At 43.6% G+C, this 21,788-nt stretch overlaps 1 protein-coding gene across 1 annotated transcript; it reads left to right on the top strand.

Moving 5' to 3' along the window:
* The first annotated feature begins 29 nt into the window (after window positions 1-29).
* atg14 (autophagy related 14) lies at window positions 30-21,788 on the top strand. The gene is made up of 12 exons (XM_080750005.1): window positions 30-485; window positions 3,102-3,283; window positions 6,536-6,598; window positions 7,434-7,476; window positions 7,946-8,027; window positions 9,479-9,716; window positions 13,097-13,329; window positions 15,144-15,261; window positions 16,631-16,721; window positions 17,689-17,774; window positions 18,942-19,113; window positions 21,092-21,788. The coding sequence occupies exons 1-12, from the start codon at window positions 285-287 to the stop codon at window positions 21,212-21,214; spliced, it is 1,632 nt and encodes a 543-aa protein (XP_080606131.1). The 5' UTR covers window positions 30-284; the 3' UTR covers window positions 21,215-21,788.

The following is a 21,788-nucleotide window of genomic DNA, read 5'->3' as shown; positions in this document are numbered from 1 at the left end:
CGTGGCCTCAGGAACCAGGAAGTGTTGCGGGAGAGCGGAGGAGGGACCGTTACTTCCACAGAGACAACAACAACAAACGGGCTGCCTTTTCGTGTTTATCATCAACATTTCCCTCTCTTAAATAAAGGCCACCAAGAAGACGCCGGCTGCGCCCGACGAGACCACACGTCCACGTTTAGAAGATGAACGCGTCGCGTCGTGGCCAAACAAACCCCTAAAATCGAGTTTTCCGGGACGTGCTCTTCTTGTTGTTGTTATTCCTCCTCGTTAGCGTTAGCATTAGCATGGCCGCGCCGCCCTCCTCGTCCCGGCCGGAGCTCCCCCCGGAGAGGGAGGAGGGGGAACGGGAGGACGGAGCGTCCTGTTCCTCTGCCCCGGTGTCCCAGCCCGGCCGGCCGGCAGCACGGCCGCCCCTCCGGCCTCCTCACCCCGCACAGCCTGCCCCGAGCACCGCCGGGACCGCGGACAACCTGACGACACCCCTGGTAACGTTACGTACACCCGGCTGGCTTGTGTTGACTTGTGTTTTAGCCTCTAGTGCAGTGGTTCTCAAATGTTGACATGAAATGAAGGTCTCCCCCTTAACTTTGACAGTGTACAAATGGGTCCATTTGGTTCCATTTGTACACTGTCAAAGTTAAAGGGTCAATTTAGACCCCCCCTAAAGCAGGGTGCTTCAACGTGTTCATGCCAGGGACCCCCAAACTGATGGGGAGATGGAGCAGGGACCCGCTACTTCATATTGTATCGTCACTGTCTGGCCGAAACCTCTTAACTCCATTTTTTGGCATAAATCAGGGCTATTGGACACCCTTTATAGCTGAGTGTTGGTTAAAATAATATTGAACCAATGGAAAGTAGACAAAACCTCCTAACTCTACACTTTCTGCCAAACCAGCTGACTCCACACGATTGGCCTCTTTATTTTCATAAATATGTGCTATTGAACATTGAAGACCCTTTATGTCTATTGAACCAATGAAAAGTAGTAAAAAGACCTTCGGTCAAAACCTCCTAACTCCACTTGAGCTCATTTTCCTGAAAATGAACATTTTGTAGTTAGAAAGTAACCTTCGGCCCGACAGCAGAGATATTTATGTATACAATTGTGTTTCATGCATATAAAGTTAACATACCATGTTATTGTGCATTCAGTACTATGCTATTAAAATAATAGATTAATATATTCATGCTTTTTAAACATGCATGTACAAGTGGCCGTACCACTGCCATTTATAAACATACCAGGGGTTGACAATAAGGTCTCAGAGGCACTGCCGTCGGGCAAGTACGGGTCATGTTCTACTTGCCCAAAGGCCATGCCCAGTTGCCCACTTGCCCGAAAAGTGAATCGTGAATTAGAGTTCAATTTAACACTTAATCTTTTGTGCGATAAAGACAATGTCATACCTCCATTTGTATGCCAAATACCCTAGATCGCTATGAATATGACTATGGGTTCACACTTGTTATTTTATATTTTTAAGTGTCACAGTGAAAACAGCACATTATAGGTCAGCAGTGCTCTTATTTTACATTCCACAGACCAGAAGACAGAGCACTCTGGCCACGTTCAGGTGTTCAGACAAATATCTTGTGTTGTGTTTATAGACGGTTTTGTCCCCTCTCAAATGTGCACTTGCCCAGTCGGGCAACCTGAAAGCAATCTCCACCTGCCCGGAAGTTTTATTTACCTGCCCAGGGCAGGTGGGCAACCCTTAGTGTCAACGCCTGCATACCTTTATTAACTGAGAACCAATGTCAATACTATCAATCTGTCAACTGCACAATAATCATGTATACATGCTATTCAAAAGAGACAGAATCGTGTTTACTTTATCAACATATAAAACTTTTTTTTCCTCTCCAACAATTTCGGGGACCCCTAGCAGTATCCCCGTGGACCCCCTAGGGGTTGCGGACCCCCTGTTGAAGACCCCTGACCTAGAGAGTTCCTGAAATCCACTTTGAGAACCATTGCACTGACCTAGTACACTGTTTACCATACACTGGACACATATGTTTCCTACGTTTTGTTTTTAATGATTATAATTTGAAAACATTTTCAGAATAACATTCCCAAAAAAGCTTAACATGAATGAAAGAAATATAAATCTTCCTGTAATTTCATGAAGAAATCAAATGACCAACTCTCCATCATTTAGCTGGGGGCCACCTGTAATCCCTTCAAGGAAAGGACCACTGGTGGTCCCCGGCCCCGGGCTAGCCATAAATTATAACTACCAGGAGAGGATGCTAATATGCGGAGGTTATGTCTCTCCTGGAGTTATAAGCCAGAGTCATATGGCTCTCGCTGGTTGAGCCCCAACGTCCATACTATGCTCAAAACATGTACATATCAATAAGGTGCTCGCCGATCCGTCGAAACAGCTTTATATCTACCGGACGGCACACTCGTTGGCATGTGTTAGTCCATATGTTTCTAATAATTTAATGTTTACTAAAACTTCTCCGAGTCTCATCGCTTTCCTTGTTTTTGAACTGCTTGGGTAAAAATGGCCGAACATATCACGCGAGATGAGTAACGCGAGGCTACATATCACGTGACGTTGATCGCCGTTGCGATTTGCTCATACTAGGACATGTATGCGGAAGTATTCCAACGTTCTGTAGTTCTGAAGCGCTCTGTATGCGGAAACATTCCGACGAGGAAACGCGAGTCTCAGAGAAGTTTTAGTAAACATTAATTTATTAGAAACATATGGACTAACACATGCCAACGAGTGTGCCGTCCGGTAGATATAAAGCTGTTTCGACGGATCGGTGAGCAACTTATTGGTACATGTTTTGAGCGTAGTATGGACGTTGGGGCTCAACCAGCGAGAGCCATATGACTCTGGCTTATAACTCCAGGAGAGACATAACCTCCGCATATTAGCACCCTCTCCTGGTAGTTATAATTTATGGCTAGCCCCGGGCCACTGGTTGAAAACCACTAAAACTCCTAACACTTCAGACGACTAACATATTAGAATTTCTTCAAAAGACTCTATGACTAATCTAACTAAATCTCAAATCTCCTGTCAAAATAATCAACACTGCTCTGCTGAAACGCCCTAAGTTGTAATTGTAATCGACAGGCCTACTACCGCCCCCCGGCCACCGGGGGCAGTGTGATGGTGGAGTCGGTGGACGACGCGGAGGGTCTGTATGTGGCCGTGGAGCGCTGTCCGCTCTGCAGCACGGCCCGCCGGCGCCTGACCTGCGCCCGCTGCATCCGGGCCGGAGACTTCCAGTACATAGACGGGAGGAACCCCGAAAGGTGAGGAGGCTTTCCACTACATCATACACGGTTAACCCATCTAGGCCTAGAATTATTGAATGCTTTAACCAGTGAAAAATAGCAGATCTACAAGTGAATATATGTATTTTTTGAGCGAGCGTTTGTAACTAAAATTTTGCTTCTGGGTGGTCCTTGGAACTATAATATTTTGAGATATGAATATGTTTTTACAGGGGTCCTTCACATGAAAAGGTTTGAGAACCACTGACATAGTAGTCTCTCAAGAACAGACTAACTGAGCTCCAGTTAAGTGAAAAGAACCTTTTCTTTGACGATGGCTAGCCAGATTGCTGACATAGAAACATACGTTTTTTTCAAAAAAACGTAGAAGGATTCAAAAGACAGGTTCCCACGGTCATGAAATTCCTGGAAATATTTTGAAATCAGAAAAATAGTTTTCCAATACTGGAAAAGTTTTGGAATTGTTCAAGGGTCCTGGAACATTCTGGAAAAAATGGCTAGGCATTGTTTTTGGTTATTGATTTTGTCAACTCGTTTACTGCCACCATAATGGCTGAATGCATGACTGAGAAAACTAGGACACCGCCATTACTTTTCCACCAACCGCGTCGGCCTCATGGACAATATCTTAGTTATTTGGAACTTTCTTACCCCACATTACAGCACATACAGTACTTGCTTGTCCTTATATCAAGAACGAGTCATTCTCCTAGAGAATAAAAAAACGTGTCTCTTCTATTCTTTATTTTTGGTTGTGGGACGACCCATTTGTTAACTTTCTGAAGCTAGTTTGAGCTAGTTAGCTCCCTGACATGTTTACAACCAGTTGGACATTATTAACTGTATGTACTAAGATCCTGCAGCAGGCTTCAGGTTACCAACCCAGTGTGTTGACCCACAGGTCCAGCTGACTTTAGGCCGGTAGACATCTCTCCCTCTAGCCTTACGTAATGTTTATAACTGAACATAACTCTGTGACCATGTGTTGATATGGTGCCTCCGTCATGTCATGTCCTGTTACTCAAATGTTTTACTTAAAGGGGAAGACCACCCATTTTCAATATTGAAATATGTCATTAACACATCTGCCGCCCAGCCCGTTTATAAACGTTCTATTTTGCCCAGCTATTTACCGCCTTACACGTACAGCTACGTTCTATAGTCTTTTCATTGTTTTACAATTGATGGTGCTCCGGTGCTGCCTGTGACTTAATACAGTAGGGCAACATCAAAGGGAACCAGGTCATTCACGTGAATGAAGAAAAAAGGTCAAAAAACTGCATTGAAATACATGTTATCAGGCAATCCAAATACAAGAGAGAGAGAGGGAGAAAAGTCTGCAGCTGTTTTAGACGCGACAAGCCAGGCTAGCCAGCTAGCCAGCTGAGGAGAAAAAAGAAAAAAAAAAAAAGATCGGTTGGGTGGCTCGGTTGAGATTTGAATATAGGATATTTATAGTTAGAGTTAGAGTTTAGATAGTTGATTGATAGCCTAGAGATGACAGTAGAATTCGTTTAGATTTGAGTGTATTTAGGTGAAGACACTCTGTATTTATAGTGGGAGAGGAGGAGTGAGTGTGTAGAACGCGCACACACACAGGGGTGTCACAAGGGGGGAGTGCGAGTGGAAACCCTACACTACTAGGGCCCAAGGTGGAGGGGACATAATTATTTTATACTTTAGCTATTGAAAAATAGCAGATCTACAAGCTCACAGCGCGGCACTCTGCGAGCTTGTACATCTGCTATTTTTGAAATCCCCCCTATGAAGAACAATCATGGGGGTCCCGCAGTGAATCCTTGTGGCCAGGGCCCAGATTTTGGTGCGACACCCCTGGCCACACGCAGCAAAACAACATCCATCCATACGACACGACACACAATGAAAAAAACGGAAAAAACCACGGTCCTACCTGATACACTGTCACCTCCTCCCCCCCAGTGCACTTCTGGCTCGTAAAGATATTCCATTGATAAACAAACAGTCTGCTGGCTCGTAAAACTATAATCCATGTGGCTAAACAACAGTAAGGAAAATGATCCAATGGTCCAGCAAACTTTTCTCTGCATCGATCTGAGTTTCCGTTAGCTAAGAAATCACGTGACATAACACAGGCAGGGGCGTCAATTGGGTATGGCAGGGGTATGCAGCTGCCAATGCCATACCTTGGCTACAGGGGGAAATAATAAAAATTTACTTTTCATCGTGCCTGCACGAGGGCACGCGTGCAAGACACCAGTCATGTTGCCATACCTTAGCTTGTTCTGAACTGACGCCACTGAACACAGGTGTTCCACAGGGGCGCGTGCGTGCTCGCGCATGTGGATGTGCGCGCGCATGTGGGGTGTGTGTGTGTGTGTGTGTGTGTGTGTGTGTGTGCGCGTGTGTTTGTGTGTGTGCCTGAAATGTCATAGGAGGAGCTCAGGGTGGTCCTTGTGCTTCGTGACGTTCGCGCGTGCGCGTGCATGCGCATGCATGTGTGTGAGTGTGTGCGTGTGTGTTGAGACTGAGTACACAGTGCCACAGTGCCAATTATTGGCTTGAAACAACAAAATCAACCCAATAAGAGACTTATTCATGTTATTTCATAAAAAGCCTTTTTTCTAGCCTTTTTAAACAAATTAGGCCATTTGGGGCAGGCGCAGTAGTCGCTAATAAATTCATTGAAAAATCATCATGGAACATAAAACTCTTGTTTATTTTTTTTTATAAAGTATAGATTTTAATCTTTCCATCGGTATACTCCATTTGTTCATAGACATAGAAACAAATTTTCAAAATATTCATTACAAATGAGTCAAAATGCTCCAAAACCCTGACATGTTTTGGAAGAGTTTAATAAAAAACGTGGGGCAGGCAATGTGTTAATATACCTTAGAGGAGTTGTGTGGAAATAGAAAAAAAGTTCCCCCCCTTCTGTGTTGCCTAGAACTGGAGGATTGATTTTGGGGTTTGTATTGTAAAGTACAATGTGTGATGTCATCAAGTTGTACTTTACAATAGAAACCCCAAAATCAATCCTCCAGTTCTAGGCAAAACAGAAGGGGGGTAACTTTTTTTCTATTTCAACACAACTCCTCTAAGGTATATTAATGACACAGTTCAATATTGAAAATGGGTGGTCTTCCCCTTTAAGTAAAAGCAATGCCACAATATAAAAATGCTCTGTTACAAGTATACTGTATATTGATAAATGACTGATGTGTACTTGTGGTTTGTGTAGATACTGTACATTGATAAATGACTGATGTGTACTTGTGGTTTGTGTAGATACATTGATAAACTAGAGACACTGAAGAAACTTCGTGAAGAAAAGGAGCAGCTTCAACAGAGGTAAATGTTGCCCATGATTAATTCTTATTATGTGTACATAATTAACTTTGTGATCTTGCATCATCTAAAAAAAGGAATGCAGGGACATGGAATGGCTTTTCATCCTTTGAAGATGAATAGTTCAGAAATTATGTACAGTGTGTTCAGTAATTGGCCATTAGCCTTTGCCTATCAAATTGCCCCATATTTATGTACAGTACATGATATTGACATAGATATAGCCTTGTGATCTGATTTGACGAGTCGTTACAGACAGACAGTTTCTCAAATAACTACCATAGAAATAAAAAAGCGACACATTTGGTTTTCAGTATTCTGTGCAAGAATGAAACGTGAGGCTATATTTTTGAATTGACTTCTTTTTTTGGGGGGAAGGCACTTTTTTGACCCCTTTTTCCGCTTCCTAATTTAGTCGTTATGGCAATTCTTTCCTCCCCACACACATTTCTGTGTTGTCACTGCTGTTGTACCCTGCTGGCTCACCTGCCAGTGAGGAGCCCCCACCGGGAGGACGTAGGTTCTTCGTCCTACTCCTCCTGCCCATCACCCGCTGGCCCCAGCCCCTAGGAGTATGTGCAGTGAAAAATATCCTCCTCCCCAGACCACGGTGGATTCAAACCCACAACCTCTGTGGTGGTGGGCAGGGACTTTACCACTGCGCCACCTGAGCGCCTTGAAGCACTGTTTGACAGAGTACACACATGGCTTTGGTTTTGTTTTTCTCCAGAGAGTATGGCTGTGAACAGTATTATTGTGTACCAGGCCAAAATGTACAAACGCAAACGGCTGAAATTCCTGAATGTTTGTGAAATGGTTTTCACTTTGTTTTTGCCAGTGTAATGCAGGCCATGGATGGGAAGATTCAGGCTGATCAGATGGTAAGACAACATTTAAATCATAAGCGTATATAAACCCTATCGTACACCTTCTGAGTTGTTGATTTGGATCAGCTATTTTCAGCATTATTTTTTTTCCTTCAATGGCAGATTTCATTTGTTTCCAGGTTACAAAGATAATGCATCCAGTTGTGACGTGTTGTGAACTTGTAGATCTCCTATTTTCACAGAAAATATTGTGTCTTTGGGATTGATTATTAATCAGATATTTTATAAGATTATCGATTATTATTTTTGCGTAGTGTTACCGCTCCTACATACATCTGGCTTTGTCTGTCTCGCCCCATCCCACATTGGCCAAGCTTCACGAGACGCTTAACTCAAAAAATAGCACCGCTCACTTGACTGGGTTTGATTATTATTATTTTTAAGTAATTGATTAAACTGATTAGTTTGATAAACTTAACTGATGCAGATAATAAAGTGTGTGATTGTGACCTCTTTGTCCCAGAAATGGAAGATTATGTCCTGTAAGATGAAGATTGAACAGCTGAAAGAAGCTATCTGCTGTGGGAACGAAGAGGTGAAAACATGTGAGTTTACCTCTGTACAATATATTATTTTAATATGTATACAGTATAGCTCGTATACTATATATAATATACAGTATATTTCCACTTTACACTGGGGTTCCCAAACATATCTACTATACCTAGGACCCTCATAAAAATGGCAACAAAAAAACTGGGAAATGGCAGATTTTGTAGGTCAGCTATTTTCACTTCCTCTTGGTTATTATTATTACTAGAAGCTGTTTCGGGCGGCCCAGCGTCTAGTCGGCGACCTGGCCAACTCGGAACAATGTAAATAGGGAATGAATGCCCCGCCCTTTAATGCAAACCCCATTATACCTGTTTTCATAGGACCCGTTTTGACCATCTGTCTGCCTGTGTCCATTTATGCCCATATATGGAGATATCTGTAACTGTCTGTCTGTCTGTCGGCGTCCATTTTATGTCCATATATGGAGATCACTGCAGTTATAGTTCTGGGTCCATTTTATGCCCATATATGGAGATATCTGTCTATCTGCGTCCATTTTATGCCCATATATGGAGTATCTGTCTGTGCCTCCAACTGTGTTGCAGACACAGTGCCGGTTCCCCCTTTAATGCAAACCTCATTATACCTGTTGTCATAGGACCCGTTTTGAACATCTGTTATACACACTCACAGAGATTTTTTGTTGACTCATGTGGCGTACGTGATGTCAGAGCCTTTTATGAAGTGATGTCACGATGAGTCAGAGCTTTCGCCGATTTCCTCCGGAACAGCCTGATGTCAACAATCAACCCCGCATAAGGAGATTCCGAACGTTTCGCGCCGGTTCGGGAAAACCGCGCGTCGGGTCGGGTCGAGACCCGGCACTGCACTCCGTGCCGCGGCGGGGAACGCGCGTGCCGAATCTGAAGCCGGTGGGACGAACGGTTCTCGAGATACGCGGATTACAGACAGACAGACACACAGACAGACAGACACGCAGAGACTTCTCACATTTATAGATAGATAAAAAAAAGAACGAATGGAATTTCTTACAATTGTTTGAATTTCTTACAATTGTTTTGTAGATACGAGTAACAGAGGGCTTTCAACGTAAAAAATACCGTAAAAAGTTAGGCAGGGTGGTTAACTGTATTTGTACTGTACTACATTTCAATTGACTATACTTGTACTGTTCTCCATTTTTGTCTAATAAAATAATCAATCAATCAATACGGTCTTTTTACCCCGGTTTCCCTATTTTGGGCGGCGATTTTCACCAAGAATAGCTGATCTACAAGACTCGTTGTGAGCTTGTAGATCAGTATTTATTTGGAGAATAGATTAAGGTTAGAGTGTAATAAGAAAAGAGCTCTCTTGTAAAAGAGATTTCTCAAGACACGAAATAGAAGTTAGACATTTGGCCGGGACCCAAACTAGTGAAAATGGCAGATCTACAAGTTCAAAACGCGTCGGTTTCTCTCTCTCTGTCTCTCTGCCATAGGCAAGGAGCTGCTCCTGCGCTCGCAGGAGGAGAGCCAGCGGCTGCAGCGGCGCGCCGGGAGACACCAGGAGAAACGGGACAAGATCGAGCGGCACAACCGGCGCCTGGGGGAGGTGCTGGAGAGGAGGCGCAAGGAGCTAGTGGAGAGGCTGGAGCTGGTGGCTCAGGTCCGCAGGGACAACATCAGGGAGCTCACCACACACATCTTCCCCCTGCAGGAGGACAAGCAGGGCAGCAGGTACTGCCTGCCAACCAATGTTCCAGTGTTGTTTTTGACAGCAAATTTTGATTTAGTTTTAGTCATAGTCTTTTGAATAAAATGTCATTTAGTTGTAGTCATAATTTAGTCACATGAAACGTTTTAGTTTTAGTCTAGTTTTAGTTGACTGAATATCATAAGATTTTAGGCGACTAAAAATGTATTTTGGCAGGCCTTGTTGGCAAATTTTGATTTAGTTTTATTCATAGTCTTTTGAATAAAATGTAATTTGGTTGTAGTCATAATTTAGTCACCTGAAAAGTTTTAGTTTTAGTCTAGTTTTAGTTGACTGAATATCATAAGATTTTAGGCGACTAAAATGTATTTTGGCAGGCCTTGTTGGCATCGTAATGACTGATTTTACACTTGGTTGTGTGCTGAAAATAGCAGATCTACAAGCTCACAACGCGACGCGCTGTGAGCTTGTAGATCGGCTATTTTCAACACCGGAGAGCAACCAAACGTAAAATGACTCTTCTCCACTATAGTCCCTCCCCAACATTTTAGTCTAGTTTTTATTTTGTTTGACGAAATTGTCGATATATTTAGTCTCAGTTTTAGTCATCACAGCTTAGTTTTTATTTGGTTTTTATTTCGTTTTCGTCAGAGAAAAAAACGCAGTCGACCACAAATTTTCGTCATAGTTTTAGTCGACAAAATTAACACTGAAATATTCTAATGTCCAATATGAGGAATAAATGTGTATTCTAGACCAGTGTTTCTCAACCTTCTTTTCTGCATGGGCACACCTTTCATGTCCCAAGAATCCATGGGCACACCAACATAATACGAGGGTGTAAATATCGTCACTGTCGGGAGGAAACCTTGCATCTCCAAGTTTCAAAGTTGTATGTTTATTCGCAAAGTAAAGCCCTGCTCCATCATACAAGGCTGTCGCACAACAGTAGTGAAAACAGCAGTGTTCTTGTAGATCGGCTGTTTTTTCACTAGTTTAAATAATTTTTAAAATGATAAATACAATACTGGCTTTCAAGCAGTTTCAAGGGGCACACTTGACCCTTCTCAGGGGCACACCAAAGGTGTCTAGAATCTAGACCCTCGAGAAAAAGGAGGGCAAAAATCCTTGATTATGCTGACTAAAATCCTTGATTTTGCAATGAAATATGCTAGGTATTTTGTGATTTTGTGATGTGAAATTGTGCATAGTTGCGAAATATGTGACAAGCGGATGCGACGTGTTGTGAGCTTGTAGATCAGCCACTTTTTCCACGCAACATGTGATGAAGTAGCCAGGCTTTTTAAAAATTCGAATATTCGAAGCTTCGTTCGAAGGCACGGTATTCGAATTTGAAAAATAAATTCGAATAATCGGCCGCGGCCGTTTGTCCTTTGGGGGGGCCGCGTGCCTTAGCTTGCATGCGCCTCGCTCCACTCTAGCGTGATAGCGTCACCCCCTTCTCACACACGTGTTAACATTAATAACAACAAGAGCATGCATGAAGCCATCAGAATGGTCGATGATGAAGAAAAAAAAAGAAAAGACAGCGCGCTGTCACATATACACCGACATGCGTTTTGGCACCGAAATGTGTGACACCAATGTCTGAGTAACATCACCCAATGCAACTATGCGATGCAGTCACACATTTCGTTATCAAACCATTGTCGGTGTAACATGATCCATGCATGCGTTTGCTGTCTTCCACTCGCTGACAGACACACAACTCAACGCAAGGAAACAAACAGCGAAAATTGGATTTTACAAAACGGACCCCGTCAGCGTCGATCCCGTTTTAAAGAGGAAAAAAGAGCTTAAAACCCAACTTGCTAGGGTTACGTTGTCGTGGTGTTGATGAAGTTTATATCGGATCTGCTGCAAGCTCAATAGTCGCGCCCACATAGAGTAGGCTACGTTGTCTGAGCCTGACCATCAGCTTTCGGTTGATGAGTGTGGAACTTTAATTCAGACACAGTGCAGTGCAATTATTTACTATAAAATCTACTATTACATTAGCGTGTACAACACTTTGGGACTTGGGAGTTAATCTGTTTGTTATATAGGGCTCGAGTCGCGCTGCAGTGTTTGCTGTTGCAGGCTGCAGCCGCGCTTTGTTACATTACTGACGTGATGTGATTATGTCAATCCTACTTGTCCTGCAAAAACACCTTTCTTTAATGTAGAAAACATTCGTATCTTCTTCTTCCTCGTTGTATTGTTGTACTATTTAATGAAAATAAGGAGCATTATTATGAGGAAAAAACTGGTGTGTTTTCCCTTTTAAAATTGTGTAAATCGCGCATTTTTAAACACATTTCCTTAACGGTTATCACTTATGTAACCGATAAACTTTTGCTCCCTACCACCCCCCCCCCCCCCCCCCCGGTCGCCGTCATCGAAGCTTCGAAGTTCGAAAGAAAGCTTCGATTAAGCTTCGATTATGAAAAAAGTAATCGAAGGTCAGCCCTAGTGATTTGTGCGTTCAGTTGGACGGACAAGGCTTGCACAGTGCACACGACAGCGCTGCAAAATAAACATCCAATGCAAGGGACAGTAGTGGGGAACAATAAGCTACGAGCTCCCTTCAGCGGAACGCCACGTCCAATCAAACCACAACAACACATATACCTCACGTAGTGTTTGGGACATGCTCCGTGCTTAGAGTTATGTCTCTGCGCCTGCAGCATTATCACAAGCAAACACAGTGCCACACACTCAGACCAGGAGTTGAGAGAGTGCATGCCGCATGTCATAGGCAGTCTATATCAACAGTATGTACTGTATTTACGTCCGACCAGTGTTGATTTCGTTGACTAAAACTAGACTAAAACGTTAGGGAGGGACTAGTGGAGAAGAGTCATTTTATGTTTGGTTGCTCTCAGGTGTTGTGTGCTGAAAATAGCCGATCTACAAGCTCACGTGCGACGCGTTGTGAGCTTGTAGATCTGCTATTTTCAGCACACAACCAAGTGTAAAATCAGTCATTACGATGCCATCAAGGCCTGCCAAAATACATTTTATTTGACTAAATCAACTGTAGATTTAGTCGACTAAAAACGTATGATATTTATTAGACTAAAATTAGATCTAAAACTAAAACTTTTCAGGTGACTGAATTATGACTAAAACTAAATGACATTTTATTTAAAAGTCTATGACTAAAACTAAATCAAAATTTGCTGTCAAAAACAACATTGCGTCCGACTATTAATCATGAAAATGCATCCGCCCCGAACCCGCGGGGTCCGACGGGTATCCCAGGTCTACTTTGAATCCAGGAACTGGAGTCCTGCACGGCCGGGTTAACCTCACGGAAACGTCATTGAAGTGTTCTCTTGTTGTAACCCCCTGCCCCTCCCCCTCCCCCTGCCCCTGCCCCTCCCCCTGCCCCTCCCCACAGAGACCCCGCGGACGTGTTGGCGCTGGAGTGCGACCCGGCGCTGACCTCCAGCACGGTGAGCGAGCTGGCGGAGGCCCGGAGGACCACCTACCTGTCGGGACGCTGGGTCTGGGACGACCAGAACGGCGAGACCAGCATCAGCATCACGGGGCCCCCCGTCACCCTGCCCAGCAACGGGGACTGCTCCACCTACTACAGCTGGGTGGAGGAGAAGAGCACCAGCCAGGGACCAGGTGACTCCTTTAACTCCTTTAAAATTAGTCAAGACCTGGGAAAGTGCTTGTGTCGCTTAAGATTTTAACCCCTTTAAAGCTGGCCCTTCTTTAGCAGATAATCGGGCGTGATCGAATCGAGTAGCATTAAACACTACAGGATGATTATCTGACCATAATCTAAACACGCTCTCTCTATCACTGCTAAACTAGTCAAGTCAAGCTGCTGCTGCGTGCGTCTGCTGCTTCTCATGGTGCCTGATTTATGATTATTAGTCGTATGACTGTGTGGCACACCGAACATTAGATTTCCAAGATCAAACTGTGTCCCTCCGCGCCACGTTGTAGGGTTTGTAGATCAGGCTGGGTGTGTACTTTGCCTTGCAAGAGCAAAGCGAGATGTGTGGTGTCACTCGTGTGCTGTTAACTTCCCAGTCTGTGACTGGTATTGACTATTTCTGCTGATATAAAACAAACCCGCTAACATTTCATTTTAATTCCCATCCCAAGCAATCATGATACAACCTAATGGACGGATGGACGGTATGAAAAGAGTGTCTGCGCGCGCGCGCGTGTGTATGTGTGAGTGGGAGAGAGAGAGAGAGAGAAAGATAGAGAGATCTGTCGATCCGCACAGCAGCTGTCTTTCTCTCGGTCACGGTCCGCCGCTGCTGTTCCAGACCAGTAGTGATCCCAGAAAAATATCAAACATTTTCGAGTCGGCTGGCCCCGATCGCCCTCCGAGCCACTCGGCGGGGCTCAGATTGAATCTGTGAGCCCTCACGCTTGCACCGGGCATTTATGCCCGATAGTCAGGCTCGTTTCAGTCGGAGGCAGCCTGATTGTCGGGAGGGTAATTAAATCCCCCGATTATCGACTAGTGTACGGCCACCTTAACCGTTAATAAAAAAATGTTAAAGCAAACTTTTGTAACTCAAATCTTTGCTTCTGGAGGTCCCTGGAACAACATATTTTGAGATGGGCGTCTGCTGCCAAATACATATCATTTTAGTGGTCCTGGACATGAAAAGGTTTGAGAACCACTGATCATAGAAACTTAGAAAAGGTTTAAGTTTGTAGATCAGTAATTTCTTCAGTATATTTTAAGTTATTTGCCCATAAGCGCCCTGTACAATTTTTGATTACGAATTCTAACTGGCAAACTGAAATGTAATTTTGATTAATGTGTTCCAATGTTCAAAGCCAATGTTTTGTAATATTGATCATCGACATCCACTTAAATGTAATGGTGACGGCCCTTGCTGCACACCCGGTAATGTCAGTGTAAAATCTCAATATTTTGACATCCCATTAGGGTCAGGGTTAGGGTTAGGCATAGTAGCGTTCACTAGGGATGTTAATCGACGCATTATTTGCACGTCGAGGCCGAAAATCGATGCGTCTGTCGACTTATTTCACTTTTTTCCGCTAAGCAGCAGCTGAGAGGAGAGCACAATGGCGCATTACTTTAAGCAACACAACTTATGCAGCTGCACCCATCAGAACTTGCATAATTCTTTGGGGGAAAATAAAAAATAAACCGATTTTTCGACTCATACTTTTTGAGTCAGTGATTTTTTTTTTCACATCCCTAGCGTTCACCAGGTTAGCATTTCACCAGGTTGGCATTCACCAGCGTCGGACGAATGTGACGTCGAACTATCGAACGTCGTAATAATGCTATGCTCCCATGTCGAGGCTCATTGTCCATAGAAAGCCAGTGGTGAAAAAAAAATACTCACCTTTTTTACAAGTGAAAGTCCGGAATTCTAAATGTACTGTGTGTGTGCGTGCGTGTGTGTGTGTGTGTGTGCGTGCGTGTGTGTATCCAACAGAGCTGGACCATATAAATCCTGCTCACACCATCAGCGCAGCGCTCTGCTACGCCGCACAGCTAGCTAACATCTTGTCTCACATTCTGGACGTCAACCTGCCCAAGAAACTCTGTAACAGGTACACACACAGACTCACACACACACACACACACACACACACACACACACACACACTGACTCACAGGTCTTCAACAGGGGGTCCTCAGAGTTACAACAGGGGGTCCTCCAAATCTTCCAATCCGTTTTATATTAACAATTTGAACCCTAGCGTCCACACATATTTTCAGAGAAGAGGTTTGGTGTAGAGGGGGAAAAAGAGCAGACTAAAAGGTCAAGTTTATTAGGTAATGACGGTTCAAGTAGTTAAAATGTCTGAAAACACAAATTGACATGAATCCAAAATATACTGATGATTGTGCTGTCAAACAATGAAACATAATGTATATATGGAATCTATTAACAGGATGTGGGGGTCCTTGCTTCATCCCTCTCTCAACTAAGGGGTCCTCGGCCTGAATACATTGAAGACCCCTGCACTAACTACTTTTTAATGTGTAAATAGGGCACTTAATTTTGAAAATGTATTTTCCTTTTTTGAAATGGGTAAAATAGTGAATTTTTGAACACATTTCCTTAATGGTTAATGGTTGTAACTTAATGTGCAACATTGTTTTCTCTCTCAACGGTAAACAAACCAACATAAAGTTTAAGTGTATAGAGGGTATCTGCACATTTCTAAAGTAACAATTTAAGGACATTTCCTGCCATTTTTTCAGGTTATCCCGCCAGAAGTCTCCATAGACTTCCATGTAATTTATAGTGCACGGATCATGCACGCCCATGCACATATGATGCACCATGTGTGTGCAGGATGTTCACAGCTTTCAAACAAAAAAATCCGATTGGAAATCCGTTCAGGCATTCATGAGATAACAGCCATTATGTTTTACATGTTATGTAAACAAAGATGGCTGCCCTGTTTGAAAGATGGGGTTGTATGGGGGTGAAACATGCAAAATCGCGATTGAAATCGTTTTTACTCGATTTAATGGGGTCCAAAAATAATTGAAAAAAAAAAAAATATATATATATATATATATATATATATTTTATTTTATTTTAGGTCAAACTCGTCATAAGCAGAATGGACCCATAAATATAACTCGTCAAACTAGTCATAAGCAGTAGATGAGTTAATACCTCTAAAATGACAAATTAAACATTGGCCAAATTGTAAAATATTAGAGACAGAAATTGTGAAAATAACAGATCTACATCATGCTCACAACACAATAGAACCGTGTTATACAAAATGTAATGCTTCAACTCTTAGTGCTCGTCTCCAGTTACAATATGACTATTTTTGGGGTCACAGCCTGAAAAGGTTGAGAAACACTGATGTAACGGATAAGGCCATTTGGCGATCCCTAGTGTGTGTGTTCTAGTGAGTTCTTTGATGCAGGTTTCTGCGTGTGTTTGTTTTGTAGTGAGTTCTGTGGAGAGAACCTGAGCCGCTACCGTTTCACCAGAACCCTGACCAAACTCAACACCAACATACTGCATCTCTGCTTCTCCCAGGTAACACACTGCTGTGCATGCGTGTCTTTGTTTTTGTTTGAGCATTGTATGCCTCTGAATAAGCCTCAGGGCTTCTCTATAGTACAGGGTTCCCACGGTCATGAAATTCCTGGAAATATTTTTAAATTAGATTTTTTTTTCCAGTACTGGAAAAGTTTGGGAATTTATCAAGTGTCCTGGAAGGTCCTGGAAAACATAGCTATGCATTGTCTTTGGTTATTGGTTTTGTCAATACCTCTGAAATGACAAATTAAACATGGGCCAAATTGTCAAATATTAGAGGCAGAAATAGTGAAAATAGCCGATCTACATGCTCACAACGCCTCGCAACATGTAGATCTGCTATTTTCACAATAGAACCGTGTGATACAAAATTCCTCTCAACTCTTAGTGCTCGTCAGGGTTTCGGGTCCCCAGTTAAATCATGATTATTTCGGGGGTCACGGCCTGAAAAGGTTGAGAACCACTGCTATACACTACCTGTGTTTCGGCATTGCGCATAGGAGTAAGCAACCTGTTATGGGGTTGGGTGAAGCTGTAGGCGCCCGCACACGCATGTGCGTACCTGTAAGAGTTCGTTCAACTTGCTCAAACATGGTCATTCTGCATGCACGCAAGACGCATCGATTTGAATCAACCATTCACACAAGTCAACGATGCTCTCTCTGACCGCTCAAACCGTTTGTATAAATGCGTTTGTGATTCATGTCTGAAGACTGTTCAAGCGCCCGAAAGCTCGCAATAAAATGGGGGATACTTGCACCGTATGCGAGTGTGCGGTTGCAGCTTTCTTTGGTTCCCCATGGGGTTAGGTTTGAAAAAATGGCAGACTACCATTTTTTAATGAAACATTACTTTTCTTTGTGTGTGTGTGTGTGTGTGTGTGTGTGTGTGTGTGTGTGTGTGTGTGTGTGTGTGTGTGTGTGTGTGTGTGTGTGTGTGTGTGTGTGTGTGTGTGTGTGTGTAGCATGTTGACAGTGAGAAGCTCCACCCCCAACACACGCTGAGGAACCTCATGTTCCTGGTGGCCCCCGACAACCCCAGTCTGGGCAGGTAGGTTGGATGGAGTCTTTTCTTCACTCTAGAGTCCACAAAGAAGACCATAACAGGGGGTCTGGGACGCCTAGGGGGTCCTCAGAGTTACTGCAGGGGGTCCTCCAAATCTTTGTGTGATAGAAACTCTTGTTCTCCTTTTTTTCATATTAACCACTTGAAACTTACAGTATAGTATCCATGTTCTGAGAACTTTGGCCAAAAATAGATTGTCTATTTTTGGCAAAGAGGTTTGGTGTATGTGGGGGAAAAAAAGAGCAGACCAATTATGTTTATTAAGTATTGACGGTTCAAGTGGTTAAATATCTGAAAACACAAATTGACATGAATCCAAAATACACTGATGATTGTGCTGTCAAACAATGAAGCTATATGGAATCTATGAAAGCGTTTTGGGGGTCCCTGCTTCATCTCTCTCTCAACTAAGGGGTCCTTGGCCTGCCATAACATGTTCTATAGTCCACAAAGAAGACCATAACGGAGCCATCTCAATTTGAACTGGAGTGCACTTGGAGTCTTGGACAATATTTACCACAAAATAGATGGCGTCTGTGGAGCAACAGTGACACCCACTGGTCAAATAAAGACTAGAAAATGGCATCTGAACATTGGAAAATTCAAGCAGAGTGCATTATTATTTCCACTCTTTACAGGCACAATAAACGATTGTACTTAGCCTAAACATAACAAAAATAACGACTTAAAGGGATTCTTCACTTGTCATTTTATCTACTCAGGCTTTTGTGAGCACCCCAAAAGATTGATAGGTTCTGGTAACTCATATTCTCATCTAGTCCATCCCACATTGTTGTCTAGTTTGTATTTGTTGGAAAATTGTCAGTACATTTAGTCTTAGTTTTAGTCATCATAGCTTTATTTTTGTTTAGTTTTTATTTAGTTTTCGTCAGTGAAAAAAGGTAGTCGACGATCATAGTTTTAGTCAACAGAATTCACACTGGATCCAATACAATGTCAAATCTGAGAAGGGTTTAGTGGTGTGCCTTGTTAGTAGTAAGCAACACTTAACGTGCACATTGGGTGGTTGATGCCTAACTCTTATCCCTAGGCTATGTGCACATCAGTGCCTAAGTCATATCAATTTGGGAGTAAAACAAAAAAAGGTGGTGAATTGATTATGTGGTCTGTGTGTGTGTGTGTGCGTGTTAGGACGGGTCCGTTCGAGGTGAGTCCAGACCTGGAGGAGTCCATGGAGTTTGTGTTGCCAGAGGAGGGCGGCGCAGAGGAGAGCGGGGAGGAGGAGGTGACCGACGAGGAGACGGATCTGGGGACCGACTGGGAGACAGTCCCCAGTCCACGCTTCTGTGACATGCCCTCACAGGTAGGCTTCTGTGACATGCCCTCACAGGTAGGCTTCTGTGACATGCCCTCACAGGTAGGCTTCTGTGACATGCCCTCACAGGTAGGCTTCTGTGACATGCCCTCACAGGTAGGCTCCTGTGACATGCCCTCACAGGTAGGCTTCTGTGACATGCCCTCACAGGTAGGCTTCTGTGACATGCCCTCACAGGTAGGCTTCTGTGACATGCCCTCACAGGTAGGCTTCTGTGACATGCCCTCACAGGTAGGCTTCTGTGACATGCCCTCACAGGTAGGCTCCTGTGACATGCCCTCACACGTAGGCTTCTGTAACATGCCCTCACAGGTAGGCTTCTGTGACATGCCCTCACAGGTAGGCTTCTGTGACATGCCCTCACAGGTAGGCTTCTGTGACATGCCCTCACAGGTAGGCTCCTGTGACATGCCCTCACAGGTAGGCTTCTGTGACATGCCCTCACAGGTAGGCTCCTGTGACATGCCCTCACAGGCATAGACATAGAAAGGTAGACGCCTCCTTCGGCTAGGGGGCGTATGCATTTAGCAACTAAGGCATCACTTCCGTCTTCATTGCTTCCGCGTGCGTCACACATAGGGAAGTTGGCTGGCCAATCAGAGGCAGGTGGGGGCGGGTCTTTACGTACGCAGCCTGTGAAAACAGCTGAGCCGCGCAACATCGGAACTGGCTCTGTTGAATTGAATTGTGGTCCTTGGATAAGTCCCGGAAAAGACGCGCTGTGATTGGCCAGTAGTCACTTTGACTGACAGCGTTCCCTTCGTTTTTCCAGGAAGTCCGGACAAGAGCTTTTGCACATCGCTCCAATTAACTGCAGAGGTGAACGAGGCATCTAGCTCTTTATATCTGTGCTCACAGGTAGGCCCTCAAGTACAGTACGTTTCCCATGATGCCTCGCAAAATACTACTTCCGGCGACATCTGCCCGGCCATTGAATTGTATTCATCCTGGCTGCTTTCCAATATTGTGTGTTTGGTCAGAACAGCCTGTTTTCTATCGACCATAACTTACACAGGGGTCATCGCGGCTGTATTTTTTACTTCTCCACGTGAGAGAGAAAAATTCAACTGAATCGGCCTTCGCACCCAACTCCACCCATCATCGTGTTCTGACAGCCAATCAGTGATGATGTTGTGTGACTGGAGACACCAAAATGTTTTGGCTGTTTGGTTTTGGGACTTTTTCTGGCTGTTTCGCCTTGATTCCCGACGGGACATCATTGTTTTCCAGCGCTGACCAGCGCGACCAAAGTGAAGCGATTGAAGCGTCTAGAAAATATATATCTTCAGGTTTGAACGCATCAGAGTTACGGGGGGTCCTTGGAATAGAAACCTTTTGAGAACCACTGATCTATATTCTACTTGTAGATAGGGCTGTCACGATATGACATTTTACATGACAATTAATTGTCATTCAAATAATTGGCGATTAACGATTTAGTTGTGTTTTTGTCGTTGATAATTACATTTCTGTTTGGCTTTTAGGCTTAGGCTACATAACCTAAACACACAAATACATTACTGACATATCTGACGACTTACTACTTCAAACATAACATTGATAGTGGAAATAGCCGATCTACAAGCTCATTGAGCTTGTTCTGACGAAGGCTCTTAGCCGAAACGCGTAAGCGTTCCTTTTTGGTGTGTGCCAATAAATAAGTGGAAATGTGAGTACTTTGTCCTCCTGATTTAAACATTGGGGATGTGCTACCTTTTTGGAATTTAATTCCTATTTTCTTGTAGATCTGCTATTTCCACTATTTCTGACATATCGGCTATTTCCACTATTTCTGACATTTTTCAACATTCACTATTATGACGATTATGACAAAATAATTGCGATAATGTCAAATAAGAGCTGATCTTAACCCCTGTCTGTGTGTCCTTTCTGTCTGTCTGTCCTCTCTGTATGTCTGTCTGTCTGTCTGTCTTTCTGTGTGTGTGTGTGTGTGTGTGTCCTATAGCCCATGGAGGTGTCTCAGAGTACGCTGATGGTCTCACAGCCAGCAGCCAATTCTGGAGGGATGATCTCGTCCGCCGCTGCGTCCGTTTCCTCCTGGTTCCGAGCTTATACGGGACAACGCTGACACACACACAAACAAATATAAATCACAAAAAAAGAAAGAAAAGAAAATAATACAAACTGGCGTGGGTTTGGAATGGACCTGGACTGGTTAATGTGGGGACAGAGGACTGGTTGTTGACTAAACCAGTAGTTCACAGACTTTTTTTAATTTTTAATTTCAAGAACCCACCAGTTTGGTATGCATTCTTAGGGCCATAGATTCCTAACTGTCAATACTATCGTTCTGGGATATCATAACATCAGATTAAACGTAATAAAACGTCTAGAACGGAATTCTCCTTTAACATTCAAACCCTGACCCGGCTCTCTGTCTGTCTGTCCATCAATAAGGCAAGTCTAGTTTTTATCTGGTTTTATTTGGCTGCATGACGAGGGAAAAAGTAGCGTCCATCTAAGGCATACATGGGCAACTGGCGGCCCGGGGGCCACCTTCACTTGATGCGGCCCGCAGGTTAATACCGCAATACTGATATATTATTGATTTCAGCTGTTACAATTCCAAACATGACCTGCTTTAATTCCGTCAGTCTATATTAGTAGCTTAATTACTAGTATAGTAGTATTAAAATGTCTTT

Source organism: Nannobrachium achirus (genome assembly GCF_963921795.1).
Source record: "Nannobrachium achirus genome assembly, chromosome: 20".
Lineage (NCBI taxonomy): Eukaryota > Metazoa > Chordata > Actinopteri > Myctophiformes > Myctophidae > Nannobrachium > Nannobrachium achirus.
Note: the sequence above shows the minus strand (reverse complement) of the source record. Positions and strands in the feature narration are given on the sequence as shown.

Bases quoted from the DNA above. Each gene is read 5' to 3' on its own strand.
- atg14 (XM_080750005.1), top strand. From the start codon at position 285: ATGGCCGCGCCGCCCTCCTCGTCCCGGCCGGAGCTCCCCCCGGAGAGG. The intron at 13,330-15,143 runs GTGACTCCTTTA...TGTATCCAACAG, and splicing joins GAGCACCAGCCAGGGACCAG to AGCTGGACCATATAAATCCT. The intron at 16,722-17,688 runs GTAACACACTGC...GTGTGTGTGTAG, and splicing joins TGCATCTCTGCTTCTCCCAG to CATGTTGACAGTGAGAAGCT.